This window comes from Odocoileus virginianus, chromosome 26, assembly GCF_023699985.2.
Source record: "Odocoileus virginianus isolate 20LAN1187 ecotype Illinois chromosome 26, Ovbor_1.2, whole genome shotgun sequence".
Lineage (NCBI taxonomy): Eukaryota > Metazoa > Chordata > Mammalia > Artiodactyla > Cervidae > Odocoileus > Odocoileus virginianus.
Window position 1 is genome coordinate 8629328 of NC_069699.1, and position 27854 is coordinate 8657181.

At 46.6% G+C, this 27854-nt stretch overlaps 1 protein-coding gene across 2 annotated transcripts in view; it reads right to left on the bottom strand.

Annotated features, from left to right (window-relative positions):
• Positions 1-27854, bottom strand: part of MLH1 (mutL homolog 1) — an 82298-nt gene that overhangs the window by 48249 nt on the left and 6195 nt on the right. Inside the window, exons 4-13 of one of the 2 annotated variants that reach the window (XM_070455389.1) lie at positions 25893-25966; positions 24252-24324; positions 23036-23127; positions 21398-21440; positions 21187-21275; positions 18872-18984; positions 16742-16835; positions 15497-15650; positions 10256-10632; positions 7588-7793 (exon numbers count right to left, since the gene is read on the bottom strand). In XM_070455389.1, coding sequence (XP_070311490.1) covers positions 7588-7793; positions 10256-10632; positions 15497-15650; positions 16742-16835; positions 18872-18984; positions 21187-21275; positions 21398-21440; positions 23036-23127; positions 24252-24324; positions 25893-25966 — 1315 coding nt within the window. The remainder of the gene's footprint in view (positions 1-7587; positions 7794-10255; positions 10633-15496; positions 15651-16741; positions 16836-18871; positions 18985-21186; positions 21276-21397; positions 21441-23035; positions 23128-24251; positions 24325-25892; positions 25967-27854) is intronic. The other variant, XM_070455390.1, reaches the window with a different exon arrangement.

Here is a 27854-nt window from a genome sequence, read left to right on the forward strand (position 1 = left end):
CAGCCAGAAGAGCAAAGTCCTATTCCCAGGCATACTCTACAAAGAGCAGACCCTTCAGTATGGGACAAAGGAATCCCTGGAAGGGCCATAAATGCCCAACATGTAAGAATTAGCTTAGGCCAGAAACTGCCTCTCCCAACAGGAGACAATACTCTACACAGCTGGAAGCAAAGGAGGGTTTGCAGCCCCGTGCAGACAGGTTCTTAGGACGGGGCCTCCTGGTGCCCTCCAGCCTCCATGCACTGCGCTTCTTTTCCGCCAGCTGTTAAGCCGAACGGGGAACACGGTGCCGCACAGGACCCTAAAGCAGTGAAAGATTCAGTGGTCCCATACAGACCCTTATGGCCAATCCTTGTAACGTATTAGCCCAGATTCCTGGAGATGCCAAATAGCTTACTGCGCTAGACTCAAAGATGGCTTTTTTTTTGGGGGGGGGGGGGGCATCCCAGTTCATCCCTCATCTCAGTATGTTTGCCTTCAGGTGGGCTAACCCTGACTCAGACCAAATGCAACAATATACACAGACAGTATTGCCTCGGGGGTTTCGGGACAACCCACACTTGCTTGCCCAGGCCCGAGGAAAGGAACTAAGGGAGACACACCTAAAAGAAGGGATCATTCCACAGTATTTGGACAATATTTTAATATGGAGTCCCTCCATGGAGGCTTCAGATCAAAATATCATGGAAGTCCCTAATTTCCTTGGGGCCCGGGGTTAGAGTCTCTCAGAAAAAGGCACAAAGCAGCAAGTTAAATATCTGGGATATGTTATAAACTCCAGAAGTAGACAATTATCTCCAGATAGAAAACAAACTATATTAGGCCTAAGCACTCCAAAGACAAAGAAACATCTCCATCTTTTTTGAAGCATGGCAGGATTTTGTAGAACTTGGATTCCAGGATTTGGACTAACGGTTAAGCCCCTATATGAGGCCATTAAAGGCCCAGATACGGAACTGTTACTTTGGAATGGAGAACAGAAGTCTCTTAATAATATCAAGCAGGCCCTCACCAGAGCCCTTGCTCTGGGTCTCCTCAGTTTGGAAAAGCCATCCATCTTGTACACGGCTGAAAGGCAGGGGACAGCCTTGGGGGGTCCTTATACAGAAGCCAGGGGAAGTTCCTCAGCCTAACGGCTACTTTTTCAAGCAACTAGACTCTGTGGCCCAAGTTTGGTCTGACTGCCTCCAGGATGTAGCAGCCACTGGTTTATTGGTGGAAAAACCTAACAAGCTTATCTTTGGACAGCCACTTGAAATCCAGACCCCTCACAAGTGCCAGCAACTTTAGAGATAACAGGCAAACTAGAAGGGTGCCTTATCAAGTACCAGGCTTTGCCCCTTGACTCCCCAAAACCAACCCTCAAAATCTGCCACACACTCAACCCCACTACCTTAATGCCCACCAAAAGCCCAGAGCTAACACATTCTTGCCTCAAAACCCTTGACCAGGTCTGTGCCTGCTGATCTGACCTGTAGAAACTGAGGAAGTGCTAACACCAGTTTCGTTAAAGATGGAGTCAGGAGGGCAGGGTATGCTATTGTGAGCAATTATAGTATTAAAGCAGCACAATCTTTGCCACCTAACACCTCAGCCCAAAAGGCTGAGCTAATTGCCCTAATGTGAGCCTTAATTCCAAGGGAAGGAAAAATTATAGACATATACAGAGACTCAAAATATGCCTTCATTTTACATGCCACACAGCTATCTGGAAATAGAGAAGACTTCTAATGCAAGTCTAATGCAACTTCTAAATGCAAGAAATTTCCCTGTAAAATGTGGGGCTGAGATTCTACATCTCATAGAAGCGGTTCAAAAACCAAAACATGTAGCAGGCATTCATTGCCACGGGCACCAAAAGGGAACTTCTCAAATTTTCTGAGGAAATGACAGGGCTGACTGGGAAGACAGCAAAGGACCCCGATGTCCGTAACAAAAACGGCTTTAATCCTATCCCTCACCCCTTCTAATGTTATACCCGAGTACTGAATTCTGAAGAGACCTAGGCACGAAACAGGGGGGGAAATGAAGGGACCAGATGGCTGGTGACACACAGATCAGAAACTGCTCATCCCTTCCTCCGACCGCTGGAAAATTACTAAGGGCTACATGATTCTCTCCATCTGGGGAGGGATGCAATGCCTACAGTTGTTTTCCAAGTTTTTACAGGGAAAGGGCTCCTGGAGACAATTAAAAGAGTAACTTGAGCCTGTGCCCTTTGCACCACCCATAATCCAGGAGGCAATGTCAAGCCTCCCCCTCGTCAGCCCAGTCCAGCAATGTGGGATTTACCCAGGAGAGGACTGCAAACAGGTTTCACTCAGATGCCCTCTCTCCAGGGCTTCAAATACTTACTAGTCTTTACAGGTACTTTAACTGTATAGATGGAGGCCTTCCCTAACAGAACAGAGAAAGTAACTGAAGTGGCTAAGGTGCTCCTAAAGGAAATTATTCCTAGATTCAGACTGCCCCATCACCTTCAGAGTGACAATGAACCTTCATTTATAGAAAAAATCACACAACAGATTTTGCAGACTTTGGGAATTAAGTGCCACCTCCATTCGTCCTGAAGACCTCAATCCTTAGGAAAAGTGGAACAGGATAATCGTACTCGAAACAAAACCTTGGGCAAACTGTCAGGAAACGTTGGAGTCGAGTTATCACCTGCTGCCAACAGCCTGCCTAAGGGTCAGGGCAGCTCCTGAAACTACCACTAAGTTAAGCCCTTGCAAAATGACATACAGAAGGCCATTCCTTACTCTGGACATGCTAACTGACTCAGAAACCCAGGCTCACCTTAGATACATTATAAACCTAGGCCAGGTCCAGAAGGCTAGACAAGAATATGGCAACAGAGTGCAGTCCTCTCCAGATGACAATCCCAGTTACCCTGGAGATTGGGTACTTTTAAAGACCTAGAAAAATGAACCCCTGGCGACTAGCTCTCCCAAAATGGAAAGGTCCTGCTGCTCCCCATCGCTCACATTCCCGCCTGAACCATCCCCTGCCCCCCAACCCCGGTCCATGGAAAAACCATCTTCCTCAAAACTGGTCCCTGGTGCCAAAAAGGCTGGGAAGCACGGCTCTATAGGACCCAGAGGACCCAAGACAGCCTGAAAATTCCAGGTAGATGAATAAGCCACTCCAAGACCTAAACCTCTTATTCAAAAAGCACAGAAAGATGTCTTAGACCCTAGGCTAAGTAAAAGCTACTATCTTCCTTTTGCCTTCTGGTACACCAATCCATTTACAGAATAACTGATGTGCTCTGGTAGGTTTGGATAACTACTGTCTTCTCTGCTCTCACTCTCGCTCTTGGAATTTACTTAACTTCTCTGCCCACGCTGGGTGATTCAATTATGGCCTGACTGGTGCTATGATGAAGCTACTAATTGACTTAGCTTCTCTATACCTCTTTCCCTTATCCACAGGATAAACAGACAACTCTCTGGCTTGCACTGCACAAATTCATGCTTCTTCCACTGAGTTAATGGAAAGCTGGATTTGCTTACCCCAAGCTAAGTCCATCCCGTAAGGAATTTTAACCAAGTTCCTGAGGGAAAATGGTCTTCCACCAGAGACCCTAGACTCAGAATAGTAATGTACAGGGTCAGAATTGTTCATTTTCCAATTGAAGAAAATTCTAATGTCTCTTTCCTAACCCCTTCCTTAGCAACATTTCCTACAAACTTTCTCTTCTCAGCCATCCTGATTCATGTTTTGCCCAGTGCTCTGTTGGTGGGCTTCTCTGGTGGTAAAGAATCCGCCAGCAATGCAGGAGACCTGGGTTCGACCCCTGCGTTGGGAAGATGCCCTGGAGAAGAGAAAGGCTACCCACCCGAGTATTCTAGCCTGGAGAATTCCATGGACTGTATAGTCCATGGGGTTGCAAAGAGCTAGCCACGACTGAGCAACTTTCACCATTGTTTTCCATACTGTTGCAAATCTGCAACTAAGACATTTCAGTCCAAGAAGGAGGCCTGGGACCAACGGGTTCAGATCTTTCATTTATTTTTTTCAGATCTTTCATTTTAGAAACAGAGAAAGATACTAAATTTTAAGCCTGAGATTAACAAAGATATGCTGACCTTGTATAACCAGATTCCTACCCTTGCTTGAGTCTGATTATAACAGTCTTTTACTGGTCTTTAGTCCTTGCTTCTCTAAGTAGTTTGCTTTCTCTGGGACATCACAGAACAGTGGTGACGGAGGGACTCCAGTCACTCCCCACAGCAGACCCTGCTGAAAGAGCAATCTGGGGCCCTTTAAGGAGACAGGGAGAAAGCTTCATGAACCCAATTACATAGGGTCTTACGAGGCCCTGGCCAGCTGAAGAAGCTACAGAAGTTTTGTTTGTTTGTTTGTTGTTTTTATTTTTTTTTTAAATTTTTTTTCAAAAAAAAATAATATTAAAAAAAAAAAAGAAAGAAATACAAACCCTTGTGTCGAGGGCTGACTTTCAATAGATCGCAGCGAGGGAGCTGCTCTGCTACGTACGAAACCCCGACCGCTACAGAAGTTTTACCTTTTATCTATCTTCCTGATAAAAATTTCTTGGGGTCTATGTCTCTCAAGGAGGATTTGAGGCAGGTGGTAGATGTGCCCCCTGACCCAAGGTGAGCAACTGAAGTTCATTCCCTGGGGACAGAAACTCCTAAATATCAATAGCAGGACAATCGAGAGAGGAGGCTGGACCCTCCCCAGATAAGAGACCACACATTTTCTCAGTCTCAAAGGAGACCTTCCTGAATAGAAAGCTCCTTGGAGGGCAAAAGGGGAGTGATGCTAAGTTACACCTCTTCTCTGGAGTCCATCTTGGCTGACAGATGAGTGTGCACACATGAGATATACCAAATACGGGCTCTGAAGCAGGCAGATCAAAATGACTGGCCAAAGAAAAACAGGAAAAAATGCCCCGTAACAGTAACTCAAACTGCCTCAAGGGTGAGACTCAGCGACAGTCTGAGTCCCCTCAGTGTCAGTACAGCTGTGTTTCCCACCTGTACTTAACTTCTTCCTCTTAATAAATACTTCACTTGTTTCACTGCTTTCTTTCTCTGTGGGAATTCTTTATCTGCAAAGCCAAAGGGCCAGGGCCTTGTCAATGACCACTGGTCTAGTGGCTAGGATTTAACACCATCACTGCTGTGATCCAACCTCAATCTCTGGCTGGGAATCCAAGCCTCGCTTCAAGCTGGCCCAGGCCACCCAAGATCAAAAGCATCTGATGTCTTTCCTGGGCCAGGGCATAGCTCTGTGGGAGTGCAGCCGGGTTCTAGCCTACTTCTCCAAATCCAAGCTTCAGAGAGATCCTTGTAGGCATTTAACTCAACCAGCTTCACTGCTTGGGGCTGTATAAACAGATGTCTCAGGTGTTCATCACAACAGCAGGTAAGGGCTGTAACAGGAGCACCTGTTCACAGAGCAGGCAACAGATGCCCCACAGAGGTGAACAGATTTCTGGCTGGCTACAGAATGCTGCAGGTGGTAGGAGCTTCAACGGTATTCTCCTGGCTCCAAAAGGCAGCCCTACTCCCCACACCAAGACCAGGACTCCTCTGGAAAACCCGGCCCTGCTCATCTGGAAACAGCCTCAGTCTGAGGGATCAGGGATCACGTGGCTTACTCATCCCACCACGTGATCTAAAGCAGCTGATCTAGTTTTGCATCTAAGACCTGGACCAGCCCTCCTGCTGCAGGCTGGGCTAGCAACAACCCCCCCCTCCACGAGGCAGGCACCCAGGCCAGCACTGAGGGGATGTTCCAACTAATCTCTCCACCTTCCATTTCTTTATCTTTAAAACAGAGATAACAGCATCTGCTCTGCCTCCCTCACAAGACTATTCTAGAATTAAATGAGGTAATATGCATGAACATACAATTTTAGAACATTTTGATTCATCATCACCTTAGCAATGGACTCCAAACCTAACCAAACTTGGTATAGATTAGATTTATACCTTACCGAAAATAGTTTGCAACTATTCAGAAATTCACTGAAATTATAACTTTTAAATAGCCTGCTCTGCATGAGAAATACAAACTCTTAGAGAAAACTCAGTAAATTCCAAATCTGAGGGAGTCTGTCAATTAAAACAACTGTGAGGGAGACTGCTAAATAAATCAAGTCATGGCCCACCTTCCTTTCATTATTTAAAAATGATTTTAAAAGCTCCCAGCTTGAAAGCCAGTAACAGAGGGAAGAGAAGCCAAGAGGAACAAATCTTCATAGAAACAGAAATCAGAAGCCAGTTGGCAGCACCATCTACATACAGCTGGCAAGGCCCTAATCACAGGAAGTGTGCAGCCTTCCCAAGGGAGCAGACCCCACGCCTTTCCCCACATGCAGACAGACAAAGGCCCAGAGTGCAAAGATGAACTAGCTAGGAAAGGCAAACTGAGGCCTCTCTTGAGTTCATTCCAATGAGTGGTAACTGAGAGAAGAGAGAAGGGGTGTCTGAGCCAGAACAGCTGTTTAGAAGGCTAAGGATCAGTGGAAAAGGCCCTGAATTGTTCCTTGGCCATTCATTTAATTTAAAAGTTAGTCCAGGTTGTCCTATTTTAAGATACATTTCAACATTGCTATAAAATGTAACTTGTTTAATAAAAAATGTGCAGTAGATGAAAAATGGCAAGGACAGGGCTCAACTGCACAGACTCAGGTGCAACACCGCCCAGCAACGACGGACCCACCCAGAGCATGACTGTGACCCAGAGTGGGGTCAGGACTTCTATCAGGGACAAGTCACTGTCACACACCTCAGTCCCTGCATCAATTTATCCCCAGGAGGTGATGAGCCCTCCTTCCATTCCTAAAACCATAATCATCATTTCAGAGTAACAGGGACTCAAATGGAGCTCTATACTTGGGCGTTCTGAAAACTATTTGAGGAAAATAATAATGATTTTTATCTTCAGGATACAAAAATAGCTATTGACTTCTTACTCTGTACCAAATGTTTCACTTCCATTTTATCTCTAACCAGCACCAGTAATCTTCAATGGTAAAATTAACCTCATTTTACAGATAAGGAACAACTAAGCACAGAAAAGCTAAGGTCAGACAGCAGACGTGGTAGCTGCCTGGATACACACCAGGGCCCTCCAGAATCTGTGTACTCTCAGCCACAGCACACCCCAGGCAGGGCACACTGCTTTTAGCTGAGATAGAAACAAACTGAAGATTCTTTAAATCAGGGGTCCCCAATGCCTGATGATCTGAGGTGGAGCTGAAGTAATAACAATAAAAATGAAGTGCACAATAAATGTAACGCACTTGAATCACCCTCAAACAATCCCCCCCTTGCCCACTCCCCTAGTCCATGGAAATACTGTCTTCCATGAAAGCAGTCCCTGGTGCCGAAAAGGATGGGGACCACTGCTTGAAATGACCACTTTACTCTGACTTCTCTGATTTAACAAGAGTATGATTCGCTCTGGCTGAAACCAGAGACTCACTTTTTCTCTTCTCTCCCAGGTGTCGATTACCTTGAAGCTGACACCGCTATGGATTAGTAAAGAAAGCAAGGTTCGCTCAGCACACTGCAGAGACCATCAGGACAAGCATGCTTCCTGCATTTCCCAAACCTTCACCAGAGCAGTTCCGGCCGCGGGAGGTGCAGGCAGCCCTCGGCACGTACGTACTCTCATGGCCCCGCTCGTTGATCTCCTCCTGGAGACTCAGAACGCTGGTGAGGTTGATGATCCTTCTCCGGGGGGTACAAGCGGCTGTCATCTCCTTTCGGGATGCATCCTCCACCATTTCCACATCAGAGTCTTCCCGAGGCCTCTTTCTGCAAAGGAGATGAGGAACATCATCAATACTATCTTTAAAGTTTTTAAAGTCAGTCCAATTTTGCCTTGCATTTTGGAGAAGGAAGTAGCTTCTATGTGCCAAATCTGCACATATGTGGGGGGGGGGAAACCTCCCCACAAAGGAGCCAGTCAGATCAGTCTGTTCTCCCAGATACTGCTTCTCAGACACCTCTGGGGCCCAAGCAAGGGGCCACTGGACATGGCTCAGCGCAGAGACCTGCAGGGGCTTGAGCAAGTGTGAGACGTGCTGATCTCGCCACATCTCATTCATTCAGCCCTCCACCCTCCAGCTGCCCCTCCATCCATCACTGTCGCATAACCCCAACCTCACTCAGCCATGACAAGGCGCCTGCCTTCACATGCTGGCTGTCCAGTGGCACAAACAGCAACAGGAGAAAGATCGTTTTAAGTAGCAACAGACGCTGTGATGAAGATAAAACAAGGTAACAGACTGAGGGGAGAAGGAAAGAACTTTAGATTAAATGGACAAAGACGGTCTCTGGTGAGAGGTGACATCTGAGTTGAGACCTGGGTGACAAGAGGTCGGAGAGTTCCTGGGCTGAGGGATGAGTTCGGCCAAAGCACCACGAAGGGGAGGAGGGTGATGGGCTGGGGCGGCCAGGCTGGTTTCACTCCAAGTGGTTTTCAGCAAGGAGTGATGCACTCTGGTTCCTGGTTTAAAAAGATTTCTTTGCTGTGCAGTCAATGGCTCATAGTGTCACCTACCTTCCCAAGTGATAAACAGAAATGTCACACTTTCCGGCAGGGCTGTTAAGATCATGAACTGAGCTAATGCATGCAAATATCTGGCACACGGCGGATGCTCAGTAAGTGTTAGCACCCTTTATTATTCTCTGGAAACAAATCCTTAGAAGTCGTCTTGCTAGACTGACTTGGAAATGAGCAAACCAGAGTCAAGTAACAGGCCCAAGTTCCAGTGGGCATTTAGAGCTCGGGTTTTGGTGGTCAGCCACCAGGTGGACACGTGCCCTTGGGCAAAGGACTTCACCCAGAGCTCCAGGGACACTGCCTGCACACGCTGAGTAAGGAATACGTACCTTACAAATTCCAGTGAGATGTCCTGAAAGCACCCACAGAGTGTACACTGAACACCAAAGAAAATATACAGATGGCCAAGCAGCACATGAAAGATGCTCAACATAATTATTAGAAAAATGCACACCAAAACTACAGTGAGGTATCATCTCACATCAGTCAGAATGGCAATCACTAAAAAATCTATGAACAATAAATGTTGGCGAGGGTGTGAAGAAAAGGGAACTTTCAACTGTTGATGAGAATGTAAACTGGCCCAGCCACTGTGGACAACAGTATGGAAGTTTCTTAAAACACAGAACCACCATGTGACCCGGCAATCCTACTACGCTGAGAAAACCGTAAGTCAAAAAGATGCAAGCACCCCAATGTTTACTGCGGCACTACTTACAATAGCTGAAACACAGAAACAACCTAAACGACCATGAACAGAGAAAGAGATAAAGATGTGGTATGTGTACATACACAGGGAATACTACTCAGCCATAAAAAGAAATGAAATTGGGTCATTTGCAGAGATATGGATGGCCATAGAGTCTATCATACAGACTGAAGTCAGAGGAAAACAAATATTGTATATTAATGCACATACGTGGACTCTAGAAAAATAGTACAGATGAACCTATTTACAGGGCAAGAACAGAGACACAGACATAGAGAACAGATGTGTGGACACAGGAAGAGGAGGAGGGAAGGTCTGACATAACTACATTACCATGAGTAAACTAGATAGCTGGTGGGAAGCTGCTAGATAGAACAAGGAGCTCAGCTCAGCGCTCTCATGACCCAGGTGGGTGGGACGGGGATAGAGACCAAGAGGGAGGGGGTTACACGTACACAATTAGCTGATTCACATTGTTGTACCGCAGAAACTAACACAAAGTTATAAAGCAAATATATTCCAATTAAAAAAATTAAATTGACAGTCATTGGTTCGGCTGTTCCCGTCTCCCTCTCTCTAGCTCTCCACCACTAGCCCATGCGCTTGAGGTAGTTTCATAATTTAAACTGAGAAACTCTGCTTCTTCTCAAAGGAGTGACAACAGCTTGGAGAAGGATCAAGAATCCTCCGGATATTTTAGGTCCCTGTTCCCAGCCACCTCTGCTGTTGAGGCTTTATTAAAATTCATTATTAAGGATAAATTTGATTTTTTTCTGATGTGTTTTCAAATAATGTTTGGAATCATGGGCATTTAAGGTATTTCAAAGCCCATTGTGATGGGTGACTCTCAAGCCGTGGTCAAAGGCAGACAGTGGACCATCCCACTGGAGGGAAACGGTGAACAGGCAGAGAGAAGGTGCAAGGAGTTTGTGACAGTTCAAGTTAGAAGGAAGTTTCATCAAAGAACAAAGGCGGCCAGCTGCCTTTCCCCCAAGATCATACCTGGGGTTCTCAGGGCTGGAAGAGGGCCCTCTCTCCTCGGCCAGGTCTGCAGTCCTCACTGTTGCGTCGTCCTCTAAGGCCTGACTCCTGGCAGCCACTTCAGCAGGAGCTGGGAGTTCAAGCATCTCCTCATCCTGCTGCCTGGTCCCGCTACTAGAAGCATCTGTCCCTTGCTCTGGGACAAGAGCCTGGGGCTGACCGGACAGGGCCTTGCTCACAGGCTGCAGGAAGGCATCGAGCTTCTGCTCCCGGCAGTCTGTGCGGACCATCTGGTGGGCATACACTCTGTCACCACTTCCGGCAGTGGATGAGGGAGTCACACTCGCTGTGGATCTAACTGCTTCCCCAGAGGGGCCAGAGAGACCTGGCAGTAAAGTCTGTGTCAAAAGAGAAGACCGTGGGAAGATTCAGACTCTGAAGTACAGATGTACAGGCCCCAAAACGGAGCAGAGGCTAGAAGCAGGCACAATTATCACCACAGAATTATTATAGAAGGAGTTAACAAACACATGAAAAGATGCTCAACATCACTCATTATCAGAGAAATGCAAATCAAAACCACAATGAGGTACCATTACACGCCAGTCAGGATGGCTGCTATCCAAAAGTCTATAAGCAATAAATGCTGGAGAGGGTGTGGAAAAAAGGGAACCCTCTTACACTGTTGGTGGGAATGCAAACTAGTACAGCCACTATGGAAAACAGTGTGGAGATTTCTTAAAAAGCTGAAAATAGAACTGCCATATGACCCAGCAATCCCACTTCTGGGCATACACACCAAGGAAACCAGATCTGAAAGAGACACGTGCACCCCAATGTTCATCGCAGCACTGTTTATAATAGCCAGGACATGGAAGCAACCCAGATGCCCATCAGCAGACGAATGGATGAGGAAGCTGTGGTACATATACACCATGGAATATTACTCAGCCATTAAAAAGAGTTCATTTGAATCAGTTCTAATGAGATGGATGAAACTGGAGCCCATTATACAGAGCGAAGTAAGCCAGAAAGATAAAGACCATTACAGTATACTAACACATATATATGGACTTTAGAAAGATGGTAACGATAACTCTATATGCAAAACAGAAAAAGAGACTCAGATGCATAGAACAGACTTGTGGACTCTGGGAGAAGGCGAGGGTGGGATGTTTCAAGAGAACAGCATTGAAACATGTATATTATCTAGGATGAAACAGATAACCAGTCCAGGTTGGGTACATGAGACAAGTGCTCGGGCCTGGTGCACTGGGAAGACCCAGAGGGATCGGGTGGAGAGGGAGGTGGGAGGGGGGACTGGGATGGGGGATACATGTAAATCCATGGCTAATTCATTTCAATGTATAACAAAAACTACTGTAATGATGTAACGTAATTAGCCTCCAACTAGTTAAAAAAATTAAAAAAAAAGAAGGAGTTCTGACCAAGATTTGAAGTATGAAATTAAAAATACACAAATATAGGGACTTCCTTGGTGGTCCAGTGCTTCCCAATGCAGGGGGCCTGGGTTTGATCCCTGGTCAGAGAACTAAGATCCCGCAGGCCACACAGCATGACCAAAAGAGTTAATACAGACAGAAATAGACAATATAAAACCAAAAATTCACCAAAAGCCTTACAATTTAAAAATCAGTTTGATATAAAAATACGCATGTAAAGCTCATATATTTCTGTCCATCTTTTTGTTGCCGTAAGAGATTTACTCTGGTAAAATATGCACAAGGCAGAATTGATTTAACCATGTTCATGTGTACGGTCCTTAAGTACAGTGACCATGTTGTGCAACCGTCACCTACATCCATCCTCCCAAGTAGAAACTCTCCCCTCGCTTCTGGCAACCACCTTGCAACTGTCTTATTTTAAAATATACCTATTTCCTACTTCTGTGCACTGAGAAGGCCTGGAAGCAGTGACCACCCAGCAGCAATGAGGAACACCCCCCGCCACCTCAACCCCAGATTATAGTTTCTAAATGCCATTCCCCACTAAAACAAAGCAGTTCTTTGGAAAAGTGGCCAATTTTAGGGCATGGACTGGGAAACTATACAGTGAGCCTACAAAAATCCTACCTTATCAGAAACAAGGAAATTATCAAAGATTCAAGCAATTGGGTTAAAAGGACAAGAGCACCAGCCTGAAGTGGTTTCTGCTTGTCAAGGATGGAATAATTTAACTACAACTAATCGAATTATGATGCTTGTTAACAGCTATGACTAAATACTGAAAGAGAAAGAAAAATGGAGAGGAAGAAAGGAAAGCAGGAAGGAGAGAGATGAGATAGGGAGAACAAAGTCACTAAACATTACTGGACATTGCTAGGACACCAACCCATTTCCCTGCAAACTGAGCACCAAAGGCAGAGAACTCAGCATTTATCCTTTCTTTCTGGCATAAACTGTATTTCAGGATAACCTAATAACTAAAAAAACAAGTGAAAATTATTTGCTACAGAAAAAACTGGTTTATTAATAAAGAAGAAATTATAAAATCAAGAAAATCATAATCTCACAATCCTAATAAAATACTGGCTCAGGCAACGACCATCAAGGAATGGTGAAACTAATCACTAATGGTGACCTTCATGGTAAAGGAATCAGGCTGTCTGCAGCTGAAACCACTGATGAATCTTATCACAAGGATACTTACTTGCATATGTACTTAACTTCATTTGCCTGTGCAATCCACAGGTGGGTTTGGGGAGGCAAAAACTAACAAAACTACTTTGCAGACAGTTACTTTAAAGTCCTAAAAAGTGAAACACCTCGTCCAGCGTGACGGAGCTGGAACAACCCACAAGCACCACCAGGGTTCCCGATTTCCACACCAAGCAGCGGCCCAGCAAACCAGCGCTGCTGCTGTCCTGGCCCCAGGAGCGAAGCGCGAGGCCCAAGCTGGGGAGCAGGAGGAAGGCAACCCAGGCCCAAAAAGTGAGGAGCCAGGGCGACCTGATGTTGGCAGGCTGGCAGGGCAAGAAGGTGTCTGAGGACCCCACGGGAGCGGGACAGTCTGAGTTTGGAGCTCTCCACCCAGAACAGTGCACCGACAGACAGAGGCGGGTCCTCTGATCCAGAAACCCACCTTCCTTCTAAAGACACACCAGTCAGAACCCACAGAGTTATCTCGGGAAATAAAATGGAATCTAACAAATCTGCCTCATGCAGGATAGGACAAGCAGGGAAGTCGAGAGGTTCTTTTCCTGGTAGAGCCACAGTCGCCTTCTGGGACTCTGGTGAACCCCTTCCTCCAGGCCTCTCCTCCTCTTCCCACCAACCAACCAAGGCCCCGGTGCCGGCATTTCCAGATTTCAACTATCGATCAGAGATCAGAGACAAGCCCTCTGTCCAGGCTCCCTCCTCACTCTGCCCAAGTTACTGTGGGTTTCCATCCGCTTTCCATGCGGCAGCCACAGAGCTCTTCGTAAAATGCAAACCAGATCCTGTCCATTCCCATCGCATTGAAGTCGACACTCCTTACCTTGCTGATAAAACCCCTCGAACTGACCTGAACTCTGGAGGGAGTGTAGAGCTTCACACATGCCCAGCGTTGCTTAACCCCACCTAGGCATACCCATGCCTGGCCAAGCTTTTAAAAACTACCGACACCCAGACCCACCCCCTGAAATAGATTTACTGGTTTGGGGAGGGTCCAGGTAGTTTTTAAACATGGCCCAGGTGATTCCCATCAGGCAGCCAGCATGGAGAACGCTGACAGCACGCTGAGCATTCAGATCCTCAACACCTGTTATCTTGCAGCCCTCCCCCACCACACAGCCAGGCCTGCATCCTCATCCTCTCCTCTGCCAGAAATGCCCTGTGCACGCCTGCCCCTTTCTGCCCACCTAATTCCTTCTCAGCCTTGAGGGCCAAGGCTCCACATCCCTTCCCTCACGTCTCTGAGGCTCAAGTCCGGCACAAGAGGCCCCTCCCCTCCAAGTCTGCTTTGTTGTCATGTGGGATGTGGACTCTAGACCACGGGCGCCTCAGTGAAGGGAGGAATCTTCCTCCCTTCTGTGAGGTGCTGCTGCACCCGCAGCACCCCGGGCCCATCAGGGGGCTTCTGGGGTATCTGGGGAGGGAGCAGCAAAGGGCACTGAGGCTGAGTCGGCAACAATGGATGAAAACCTCCCGGATCAGCACGGAGGGCTCACGCACACCCCCTGGGCCCCAACAACCTGCAGGCGTGCAGGTCCCCGGCAGGTGCGGCTGCCCAAGGGCACTCCGCTCACTGCTGGAGCCCACACCATCCCCCATCGAGGCTCTCTGCAGGCAGGTCACCATGAATGCTCTTGGGGAGGCGCTCACCTGCTTGGCCGCTGTGAAAGTTTTCAGAGAAGCAGGGCTCACAGAAGCCCACTTCCTGCTGGCAGGACCCAGTGTGATGTAAGGGGGAAGGCTCCATTTCCCTAGTCGCGGCGTCTGCTGTGCTGCTGATGAACCCACCCTCACTACTCAGGGCAGTCACCTCAGAACTGCAACCAGACACTGGACATGGTACTATCACCTGCTTATTGTACAGATGGGGAAACTGAGGCCCCAGAGAAGGGGAGTAGTATATAATCGAAGCTCTTAGAACCTGGACAATTGCAATAAGTTGAATGGTGCCTGGTCCCAGACCAGACATTTCCACTTGCTGTTCACCAACCACTTATAACTGTCCTTGGACGTGAGGGTGACCAGCTCCATCCTCACTGAGGGAGATGTGGAGGTCAGGGAAAGGCAGTCACACAGTGGTAACAAGGCCTGACTAAAGGCCCTGCCCCTACACTCTGCCCCAGATATAGGGGATTAGCCTCCTCTGAACGTCTCCAGTGGGGAGTGCAGGGGAGAGGCGCCCCACTCTGTTTCAGACAGCCCCTGTTCCTAGGAAGGCGGTCTAAGGCCCCCAGAAAGAGGCAGAGAGAGAACTCAGGGCTTACGACTCCAGGCTCAGGGATAACACCATGAACCTTCAGAGTTGGGTTCAAGAAAGGTGCTGAAAGAGAACTATCAATGTGGGACTCCCCTGGTGGTCCCATGGTTAAGACACTAAGTTTCCACTGCAGGGGGCATGGATTTGATCTCTGGTCAGGGAACTAAGATCCTGCATGCTGCAGGTCAAGGCCAAAAGAAAAAAAGAAAAGTATCAAAGTAAGCAGAAAGTCCCATAAAGCCACAGTGAAATATCTGGGCTCTCCCGTGTGACAGGGCACGTTCATGGTGGCAAAGGCGCGGGACAGAGAGCCGGGGGAGGGGTCCCCACCTGGGTGAAGTAGGTCCTGGAGGCGTTGGAGCCCAGGAGCCTGCCCTCAATGTGCTGCTGCACCCGCTCCAGGATGCTGTCCTCGTGCAGGAAGTGAACTTCGTGCTTCGTGGGGTGCACATTGACGTCCACGTTCTGGGGGCTGATTTCTAGACTGGCAGGAAAAAGAAGAATGAAGTAACACAGTGAGAAACGCGGGAAAATTCACTCACAGTGTATGCGGTGGGAAGGAGACTTGGGAAGGCCAAATGACGCAGTGGTTAAGACTTCAAGGTCAAATCCAATGACCGTGGTTCAAATGCTGACTCTGCTACTTGACAGCTGAGCGGCTGCAGGTAGGTTACAGCACCTTTCTATGCCTCGATTTCCATGCCTGTGAACTGGACCTAATACATGTTGGGGATTAAATTCATGTCAAGCACTTTGCATGTACCCGGCACATTTATCATCCATCAGCTGTTACTACCATCACTCCAGAGCTAGTGGAATTTCTCATTCCATAACTCACAGCCAAGGCATTTAACAATTCACTGACCAGCAACCTATTAATATGTCTTTTGTTACCCAAACTTTATAGACCAGAGTGTTTCAATATTCATGTACATAACAACTCATCAATGACAGGTGTCAGTTAGTTTCTGCAAAAATTCCCCAGTCAACAATGTGTTAACTTCTCAGGACTGGTTCTCCCATATGTAACCATGAACCTGTCCCTACTTACTGTTCAGTATTATGTGGAGATAAAAAACATATTCAAAAAATAATATATGTGAGAGAACTTTCTAACATTAAAATGCTGCACAAAAGTCAGTTTAAAGGCTGTGCCATCAACTTCCTGCCTCAGGTCAAAGCCAGCATCTATCACTGCAAGCTCGGATAAGGAGTGTGGCAGTGTGAACTGTTGTCGGTAGAGGGCGCTGGACAGACTCGCAGGAGAAGAGGGCTTCTCTGCCAGGTTAAGGCAGGTTCCTCCTGGTTCAGGGGCAAGGCGATGTTCACTTTTGTTTCTCTAACATACTGCCTGGCACCAGGGAGGCTCTCGGTGGGATTCTACAGCAGAAGTGAATAAATAAAGGCAAACTGTGCCTTTCACCTGTGAAAAGGGACAGAACACCCTGTGCCAGTAGGATATGGGGTTCACTCTCACTGGGCTAACCAACAAGTCCGTGGCTCTTCCAGAGAGGATGGCTGGACAGAATTTCTCTTCTCTACGAGTCTTGGGTGAGGAATTCAGTGCTGCCTTACCTGAGGTACAGGAACGGATGTGTGCTTTTGGGCAAATACGCCGCATACACCGTTTCTATGGCTTTTCTTAAGGAAGCGGACTCTACCAGACGATCTAGAAAATAAAAGGTAATTAGCTCCTATCTGTCTTAAGGGTGAGGTGACAGGTGCCCACCAATACCATGCCATGACATCAGCTCGAGAAGAACACGGCTGGGGTGACACCCACAACAGTACCCCCTTACCGTCATGATCCCCCAGCATCTCACTGGGGGCGTGGGGCTCTCCTCTCACCAGAGCAGCAGCAACAGCCAATTCTGCCTCCCTGCTCCCTTCCTCACCCCTCCCCGGCAGACCACGTGCCCCTGCTCAGAACTTCATTCTGCAAATATACACCCTGGGCTACAAGCAGGGAAACAAAGGCTGGTGAACAGAACTAGTCCCAGCCTCCCGTGGTAAGGACCGCGTGCTGAATGGTGGGGGAGACCGCAGCCACGCTGGCTCAGGGAGCTCCCGCACTGCGGGAGCTGAACCGAGACTCAAGGGTAAGTGCATCTCCCAGGCATTTCAGGGGGTACAAACCTCTGACTGCGTGCTGAGAGTAATTTAGGAGATGAGGTAGGCTTGAGAGGGTAGAAAACGGCAAGAGCCGGAGACATAAGCTGGAAGATCTATTTTCAAACAACACGGCTCTCTTTTCGCCCCAGACTCTTGACCTGTTGATGATCTACTGTCCTGTGCTGGTGGAGTGGGGGGTACGTCACATCTTTTTATGTCCAAGGAAAGAGAGGCAGTGATCTTATGAGCAAGGAGACTATTATTCTGAGTGCTCACTACGTCACCCACAGCTGCCACGATGATGTCGCTGTGCTACGTAACCTAACAAAAGGGGCCCTCTGCTGAGGTTTCTGAACTTGAGACACGCTGGAGAAGTGTTCTTTGTCCCTGCCACCTGAGGGAGCCTGCCCAGTGTGTAGATAAGTGAACAACACACATAAGAGTCTGACCTAACCTCTAAAAAAGTCCTTAAATAATAAATGCTGGAGAGGGTGTGGAGAAAAGGGAACCCCCCTCCACTGCTGGTGGGAGTGTAAACTGGTACAGCCACTACAGAGAACAGGATAGAGGTTCCTTACAAAACTAAAAATAGAGTTACCACACAATCCAACATCTGGAGAAAATGAAAACTCCAATTCAAAAAGGTACAAATGCACCCCAAAATTCACAGCTGCAAAGACATGGAAGCAACCCGAATGTCCATGAACAGATGCGAGAACAAAGAAGACGTGCTGTGTATTTCTATAAGCATCTATGTGCATAGATATATCACAGTGGGAATATTATCCATGAAAAAGAATGAAATACTGCCATTTGCAGCAACATGGTAAGTGAGATAAGTCAAAGACAAATTACTGTATCAATTTCATGTAGAATACAAAAAATACTACAAATGAACTTATTTATAAACAGAAACAGACTCACAGACGTAGAAAACAAACTTATGGATACCAATGGAAAAAGGGGGGAGAGGGATAAATTAGGAGCGTGGGATTAACCAATACACACCACTGTATGTTAAACAGACAACAAAGATTTACTGTATAGCACAGGGAACTATATTCAATATATTGCAATAACCTATAATGGAAAGAATCTGAAAATATATACATAAGTGTATAACTGATTCACTTTGCTGTGTACCTAAAACTAATACAATACTGTAAATCAACTATACTCAATTAAAAAAAGGAAAAAACACTGCCTGCACCTAAAATACCCCCTCCCTATGCCCTGCTGCGCAATTCCCAACAGTGGGTCTTGATGTAAGAAGAGAACAAAGGTCTGCCCCGGGCCTGCTGGTAAGGCTCCGAGGCCAGCAGGGAGGAGGCTGACTGGCTCACAGGGCTGGGATGCCCTCCCCTGGGCATCCTCTCAGAGGCAAGAACCAGACTCCGCAACTGTCAGCCAACCCTGAGCACGTGTGAGAGGACTGAGGAGACTCAGGGCAGAAACCGTACCTACTTCCTAATTAAACCACATTTCTGTATAAGGTTTCCCTGGGTGTAATCAAGCCTGTGGATAAGAAATTCCTCCATGGCCCCTTAAAGTTCCCTGTGGAGAGATTTCTCCACATAGCTCTTTCTCACTTACGGTTGATGAAGAGTAAGAAGATGCACTTCTTCACCGAATAGTTTGCATTGGATATGTAGCCATTCATTTTGAAGGCAAGGGTTTTATCCTCACATTCAACTTCTATCAATTCTCTGGTTGGAAAAAAGAGAAATTTTGAGGCTTTTCAAACAACTGGAAAATTCAAACACTCTAAAGAATCAGAGTTGGAAAAATCAGGGCTCCTTCCCATAAACTGACTCTGCCAAATGTGGATCCCAGAGACTTGGTTCATTAAGATACTCCAGGCCCACCCTCCATCCGTCTATCCAACCTCTCACCCACCCACCTAGCCAGTATTTTCAAGCATTTATATGTCAATCGTCACCGTCTCTGTTGGGACATGGCAAATCAAGTTCTGAGATGTTATTTTGCTGAAACTTTTATGTATCTTAGTAACTCAGTCCCAAAGATGAGATTCCAAAGAATCATCTCTGCTGAAAATCTCTTACTTTGCTGATGGGGAACATGACAGGCTCCTGTGTGGTGCCCCCCTAGAGTGTGTTTATGGGGAGCAGGGGCACCTATTAAGATGAAACAATAGCCACACTCATTTCTGCCTGAGGGCCTCTCAAGTGCTAATCCCTCCAGCTGCAAAGTTCCCTCTGCTGGTGTGGCTTCCCAGGTGGCGCTAGTGGTAAAGAACCTGCCTGCCAAAGCAGGACACATAAGAGACACAGGTTCAATCCCTGGGTCAGGAAGATCCCCTGGAGTAGGAATGGCAACCCACTCCAGTATTCTTGCCTGGAGAACCCTGTGGACAGAGAAGCCCTGAGGGCTACAGTCCATGGGCTTGCACGGAGTCTGACACGACTGAAGCGACTTGGCACAAACGCCAGCTAGTTAATTCCTCCTTACCCACTGTATCTAGGGGTCACCTCCTCAAAGAGCCTTCCATGACAATCCCTCTCCCTGACCTCAGGAGACGCCCTGCCTTATACTTTTCCTTTAAGCCATCGAGCACAGTCACTAATGAATGGAGTAATTATTTCCTGTGTCTTTTCAATTACAGTGTGGGTTGTCTGGGGGCAAGACTCCTTCCTGCTTTATTCGCTCCTCCCCACCTCTACCGCACGGCACAGCGGCCAGCAAGGAGCAGAAGCTCATTACACACTTGCTGGAAGGATGGCTGACGCTCCACAGGCAGTGGTGCGCACTCCAAGTCTGCGCAGGGAACAGCTTCCCATGCCTCCCACGCAGCGAACCAGCAGGCCCTCTCTCCCCAAAAAGAGGCTGGTTTTCTGGAAACCTGTTTGGGGAGCTGCTCCTCCTTGGGGTTTCCAATCTCTCATACTCTCGAAGAGTTTCATAACAACTAGTTCTGAACCTTGGAATCCAGCCAAAGAGCTCTTAAAAGTTTCACAGGGGAAAAAAAAAAAAAGTTTCACTAGGTCTTAAAATTTGGTCAACAGAACTCTCTGTTTGCTCTGGGAGCACAACTGGAAAAATAATTCTTTAACACTTGATATAAAAAAAGGGTAATTAGAAGCAAATTGACTGTTCTCTAGTTAGGAACCTGGTTTTGTCCAAAGAGTGAGTAATCTATCCTTTGGAGTAGAAAACTGAATTCTGGGACTCCTGCTCCTGCTTTTAAGATTGCTAGAAAAGGTGAAATCGGGGGCTGTCTCCTTCATCCATGTACCTCCAGCTTCTGGGGCCTGCCTGGCATACAGAAGGCGCTTAGTATCTTCCCCTCAGATTATGATGCAGACACTTTGGGCTTTGCAAAGCCCTGAGATTAAGCTAAGGATGTGTATTGGAAACAGTGGCCTTCACCCATCGAGGGGAGTGCTGTGAGAAATCTAGAATACAGGCAATTTTCCCGCTGAGGCTTTGACCATGAAGATCGAGCGACACGACACTGCTCACCACCAGACAGGGACGTCTTCAGGGGCAGAACATTCTACTTGTCTTTACGTCTTTACCTTCTGGCACAAAGCCCAGAATATGGGAGGCAATAAATAAATGTTGAGTGGTAATAAATGCAATCCAAGTGACAATTATGAAAATACAAGGACAAGCGGGAACAACAGAGGATAGAATTCTTCTACACCAGAGATGTTCTGAAGACAGAGAGACCTAGAGAGAACAAACAGTTTGCAGCCAGACCACCTAGGAGATGACGTGCACCCAAGAAGCACTGATTATACGAAATAATCTGAAGCACGACAACAAGCCTGAAGCAGAAAAACAAGCCTGTACTTGGTTAAAGAAAACTCTTAAGGCAAGTGTAAACAGATTCCAAAATAATGTGATAGAGCACAGAAGACTTTAAAAAATGCAAGTTATCAGCATACCGGCTAACAGCATTTCCAAAGATGGAGCGAATGTTGTCCACAGTCGTGGCATTTGGCAGGGTCCTGACGTCGGCTACTGTTTCACCTTGCTGATAAACAGAACAGGGCTGACTGAAATACCATAACCTTATCTCCACAGACAACTATTTAAAAAAAAAAAAACCTTCTTCTTTTATAGTATGTAACCATCCTTTATAAATTAAGAACTTACTTTTTTAACTGAGAAACCAATCCCTGAATTGTGTATTGCATACCTGGCAAGAGAAAAAACAAATAGTAAAAAAGAGAAGCCAAACGCACCATATGAGAAAGAGCCCCCTTGTAGTTAAATCAGTGGAGTTAACTGATCTAAACAAAGATACAGACAAGCAAAAATATCTTCAAATATCATATTTTGCCCACATGAAAATAAACCAGCAAAGACTGCATGAAGATCTCATTGCTAAACGTGGCAGAAATGAACAAAAAACAGGTTTCCCTTTTGCTTCCATGCGTTGCTGACTAGGCTCGAGGGTATTTCAACACAATCTCCTCCCTGCTTAGTTTTATCTTCAAACTCAAAAGATCTGAGTGGCCTCAAAAACTTCTTGAGAAGGTAGCCTGAACACCCCCTGTGCTGTTCTTCTGTCTCAGAGACCCCAACACAGCCCCCTCTCAGCCCGCGTCTTCCTCCCCCCGAGGTCCTGCTTCAGGAACCCCCAGCCTTTTCTCCGCTGGCTGCCATTTGCCCCCCTCCCCCATGGGCCCCAGGAACTGAGGGACTGTGCCTAGCAAAACGCACTTATTCAGGAACAGTCCAGGTACTGCACCTGGAACCAAAACAGTCCATCAGAATGCCTCTATTTCCAGGAGCTAATTAACATTCTGATACTGATTCATATGACTCCAGGGGAAAGAGCAAAGAAACTTCATGTGTAAGTCCATTCCACTTTATTAATAAAATGGACTTTACCTAACAAAGTTCGTTCCACTTTCTTAGAGGCAAATGTTTTATTGACTTTAGATTTTGTAGCAATACTGAGAAATAGCTAACACATCTCTGTTGCAACTCAAGGACTCGCAGGCGCAAAGAGCCATGCTGGGGCCACTGTACTAGCAGGTTAAGTCAATCCTGGACATGATGCTGTTTTCACCTGCCCTGGGTCCCTTCTCCCTCTGTTAACAGCCCCTAACTCTTTCCTCCACCACCTCTCCCCCTTCCACTTGTATATCCTGTCTCAGAATTCAATTGAGACGTCATCTCCCCACCAATGTGGGCACACAACGGGGGGACCCAGGCTACGCCAATCAGATGCACTCTCCCAGAAGACGCTCTTGAGCAGACTCAGGAGAGGAATGGAGAGAGTTGGGGCGCAGACACTAAACCCCTGAAGCCATCTTGCTTCTTGACCTCTTCAAGAAGGAGCTGTCTACACTTTCTTCTACTTTCTGAGTCACTCCTAGCCTTTCAATAAATTTCTTTTGGACCCAGGTTAGCTAGTCTGTTTTGCCTGCCGCCAAAGACCCTTCACAGATACAGAAAACAATTGCTATCTCCTGGGGACGTGACAGAAAACCCAGAATTAGTTTTCTCCTTGCCCAGAGTTTTATTTTCACAAACTCAAAAGATCTGAGCCTGTCTTAAAGACATCTTGAGAATGTAGCTTCAACATCTCCTGCACTGTTGTTCTCTTTCAGAGAGAGAGGGAAAGAGAATAATGTTGAGCTAACCTCTGACCAGAAACAATTTACGGGCTGGTATTGCTGCTTACCATCTAGTTCTGACACTCTTCTCCATTTCTAAGCACCAGAACACATTTCTCTGGTGACAGAATGATTCAGAGACCCACACCCAAACTGTGGACTGTACCTGCCGACAACTTCCAAAATTTTCCCATATTCTTCGCTTGGGTTTTTTAAAGCTTTCCTCCTCGTGGATACATTGTAAAAAAGGTCCTCCACCTGAACAGAAGGTTGATGTTTCTTGTAAATTCACAGAAGTATATGGAAGTACAGCATGGTCTTAAGGCAGAGAATCCAACTATGTTTACCATCAGCATAGTTCTAAGCGTTAGAAAACAGGGCAGGAGATAGGGCTGCCTTAACAAAAGAAAGCAAGCATATTTTCCTGCCTCCCACTTAACTCACTAACTTCTCAGATAGGCACTGAGGTCCACCTCCATGTCAGGCTCTTTGCCTTGTGCTGGGAATAAGACAACAAATAAAATATACAGTCCTGCCCAAAACGGCACAGGATTTAGTTGGGCAAAGATAAACTTATAAACCATTGTGACACCACATGGCATGAAACTTTCACAAACTAGAAATAATTATTAGATCTTTTGGGGGTTCTTGGAAATCACACTGTGGTCCCAGGGACAAGATCCTGCTTAACATGAGATGCAAAGTACATTTCTTCATTGCTGTACCCCCGACCTGCCTCATCAAGCCCAGGGCTTGGAGCCTTCAAGCAGATGTGCTCTGGCTGGGGCTGGGGGTGCGGGGGTGGGATGTGTAACGTGATAGCGGGGTGATTTATGGGATCCTGGAAAAGAAATACACCAAACGTGGCACAACAGAAATAAGGCAGCTTAACAGCCTTTCTCCTGATTAATGACACAACTGTGTTACTCAAGTTCCCTTTGAATGAGTGGTCAAATATTCCTCGTGCCATCCTTTGATAGAGGAGCAAAGTAAGATGAACGGCCACTGAATGACCTGCCTCTGGACACACTGCCGCTGAGTGGCAAGGTTAGGATTCTGGACTTGTCTTCTGGAGTCAAGTTTAAGGTTCTTTCAATGGCAGCTACCCTGCCACCGATGTCTGCCATCTCAACAGAAGAATCTCCCAGCCTCTTAAAAAAAAAGGAGGCGAAAAAAAAAAAAGGAGGTGGTGGGCAGGCTGCCATGTCACAAAAATCAATCATCATTTCTCTTTCTTACAGGGTGATATCTTGAAGCCTCTATTAACTGGTAAGTATTCACTCTATCAATCCTTTGAGAACTCGGAGACAATTTTGTCTTTTATTTCAGTATTTATACAAAGCTCTTTCCCAACAACCTCACCTCCTGTGTACCATTCTTACCGTGATCTGGGTCCCTTGGTTGCCTGCACACGGTTTAGGAGGCGCTTTCAGCTTTCCATCCGAGTAATGAGCTCTATCAGAAAATATAAGAGATACTGATAGCTAATACAGAAAAGATACTTCTCCAAAGACTAAAAAAGTAAGTCACACCAACAGCAGATTAAAATATAGCCATGTTATATGTTGTCTGAGTTGCCAGCTTCCTCCCTTTTTCTACTTCCATAACCATCATAAATGGGTACCAAAGAAGGGGAGAAAGATCCCTACTTTTTTGTTCGTTTACCAACTACTGCATCTTTAGTTTCTGAGTTCTGGGCTACAAACAAAAGTTCTGACACTGCCTAAGATGACAGTAACATTTTTTCAATAATTCTGCAATCATTTATTGAAGGACTATCATGTATCAGTTCTGTAAACGCCCTGAAATAGAGACAGGCCTTGGGAGGTTCTTGATTTAGTGAGGGGACAGACTGTTCCCTGAAGTGTGGAACAAGGTGTCAAGTGGTCCAGAGAAGGAAAACATTGAGCCTGGGGTGGGGTGGGAGGAAGTGTCGCAGAAGAGATGACGCTTCACCTGGGCCCTAGGCTGGTATCTTCTGAAGCAGAAAGGGCAGGGAAGTCCATTCAGGAAGGGAAAAGATAGACAAAAGCACAGAAGCTTTAGAACACATAGCAGCGCGACTGTGGGGAGAGGCTGGGAAGATGGACTGAGCACCTGGGGAGGGCACGAGCTGCTATGACGAAGACTCTGGATTTCATCCTGCCACACAGGGGGAGCCATGAGAGGTCCCAAGCAGGGGCATGAGACTCCAGAGGCAAAGAAATGGAGCCTGCGCCCTAGGCTATTTCAGAAGACATTCACTCACAAGCACCTCCCCGGGTTGTGAGAAGAGATTCTAATCATATCAGCCCAGCCAGGCCCTAGGCTGTCGCAATCTGCATCTGGACAACCCCCTGCAGCACCAAGCGCTGCAGACTGAACCGCTCCATCGTCCATGACGGCACACACTCATCTGCGGAAGAGGGCTGGGGCACAGACAGAACTGCCCTCTCGTGAAGCTGTTTTCTGTATAAACTAACAGTCAGTATGGTAAGAAAAAAATTCTCCTTTTTGGCAGGAATTAGATATGAATACCCATCTTTCACTAGTAATGGCCAACGGTTATGAGAGCAAAGGTACGATTTTGATTCCTTGAATCCCCTTCTTGTTCTGTGCCAGCACAAGAGACAGCCAGTGGGCACCTGTGGGAAGGAATCCACAGGGGCACTCACGTGTGGCCGGGGATCAGAGGCAGCTAAGGAGTCACAATCCTCTGGCACCCCAGCCACAGCCGCGGAATCAGGCCAAAGCCACACCCTGCTGAAGGGCCAAGGGGCAGTGACACCACAGCTCCCACCGACTCAGCCCTCTCGGCGTAACAGACACTGCACTAGGCACTCGTAACCTGTCACAACGGACCTTTCACGAGTTCATGAAGTAAGATTATTACTTACAACCACCCCTTTGGATAGGAAAGAAAATGTACCCAAGATCTAGGCAAAAAAATTTAACATTCATGTTTAGACAGGATTACTTTGAGTTGCAGGCCAAAAGCATGTTTCAGGATGAATCTATGCGCTGAGCAGAGGACAGCACTATACCTGTATGCACACTTCCCGTCAGCTGTTTTGGTTGTAATGGTGACGTGAGCCACGTGGCTTATGCTGGCCAAAGCCTAAGGGGGGAAAGGACATGGAGTGAAAGAAAAGCCCACTCCCGGGTCACCCCCACCTCGCATTAAGGGAGAAGTCACCTAAATTGCCTCTTCTGTTTTGTATCAACAAATGGCAACAAGGAGTACTCTGCTCACTCATTTGATGACACGTTAAAAAAAAAAAGGAAGCTATCAAACTGAATCTGCAGCATAATTACTAGAACAAGAGGGGAAAGAAATACATCCATACAAAAGTCCAAAAAGAAAACACAACCAAGAATTAATGTGAACGGCAACTGTGTTCAGGTGCAGAGTTACAGGCATGTTTAATATTCTCAATGACCTGTCTTCTAACAATTTTAAAGCTTGCCTTCAGAAACGGGATAATGGAAACACTCCAAATTGATAGTGTTGTAAACTGTATTCAACACTGTTTTCTGTGAGCAATTTAATGTTTAGAAATAAAAATTATAAATTATGCAATGAAGATGAAACAAATTTTTTTTTAAATGACCATTTTTCCCCCTGAAAGTCAAGACTGATTCACTGGCCCTGTGGAACCTGTATCTCCTTTCACAGGACATCACAGCATAAAAAAACACAGCCTAAGCACTGTGATGTGTGACAACATCTGAGCAGACAGTAAATACAGCAGTGGAAGCTTTAGTTCATTAACAAGGACCACGGCTCAGGCTCAGAGATTACCAGGTCCTAGCTGGATTTCCCTGGTGGAGTGTGATAAGCTAATTTTCACTCAGTTCAGTCTGACTCTTTGCAACCCCAAGGACTGTAGCCCACCAGGCTCCTCTGTCCACGGGATTCTCCAGGCAAGAAGACTGGAGTAGGTTGCCATTCCCTTCTCGAGAATCTTCTTGACCCAGGGATCAAACCCAGGTCTCCTGCACTGCAGGCAGATTCTTTACCATCTGAGCTATAGAGAAGTCCTAATTTTCATTATTAAATATGTAAATGATTTTGAGACTTAATTTTTTTAATGATTTTGAGATTTTGATAAGGAAGAACATCCAAAACTACAACACTACCCAACACCATGAAGAAAGCAAGCCACCGGCAGATGATCCAGCTGCTTCAGGGGCCTTGGTACAGGCACTGCGGGAAGCGGATAACAACACAGACTCTGGAGCCAGACTGCCAGGGCTCAGTTCCCGATCCTGCCACTTTCCAGCTGTGCACTCCAGCCACACTTAAGTCTGAGTGTTGGTTTCCCAATACGTCAAACAGGGTTACAATAATAGAACCTACTCTTTCAGAGTTGTCAAGTGTGAAAGGGTTAATACATACAAAGGGCTGAGAACCACAAACGGCACATAGCAATCTCTCAGTAAATCTTCCCTGTTTAGTCACAACCCCAAACATAGACTACAACTGGGATAAGGCTACAGAAGGCCCGAGGCTTAGGAACTGACTCGGGAAGTTGCAAAGTCAGAATGAAACTGCTTTGCCAGGGCCGACCTGAGACCTACTTGAAGTCAGGGGACCCTCAAGGCTCACAGTCTGATGCCACTCCTTCCTGCAACAACCTGGGGCTCATTGTGAGCCGGAGGGTGCTTCAGGCCACCTGGATTTGATCTGCATTGTGGCAACTGGGTCAGAAAAAGCTGCCTTTTAATTAAAAAGAAAAAAATCAAAGTAAAAGTACATTCACATGATAAAAAATTTTTAAACTACAAAAAGGCCTAAAATGAAAAATAATTGGCTCCATTCCCTTCCCTTCCCTCTCATCCCCCCAAATAACTACCCCTAAACAGTTTCTCTGGTACCCCAAAGCCCCCAGAATACAGCCAGAACACTGCCTGGCCAACACCTGGATTTTAGCACAGTGATACCTATGTCCCCTGACCTCAAGAACTGTAAGATAACAAATGTGTGTTGTTTTAAACCACTAAGA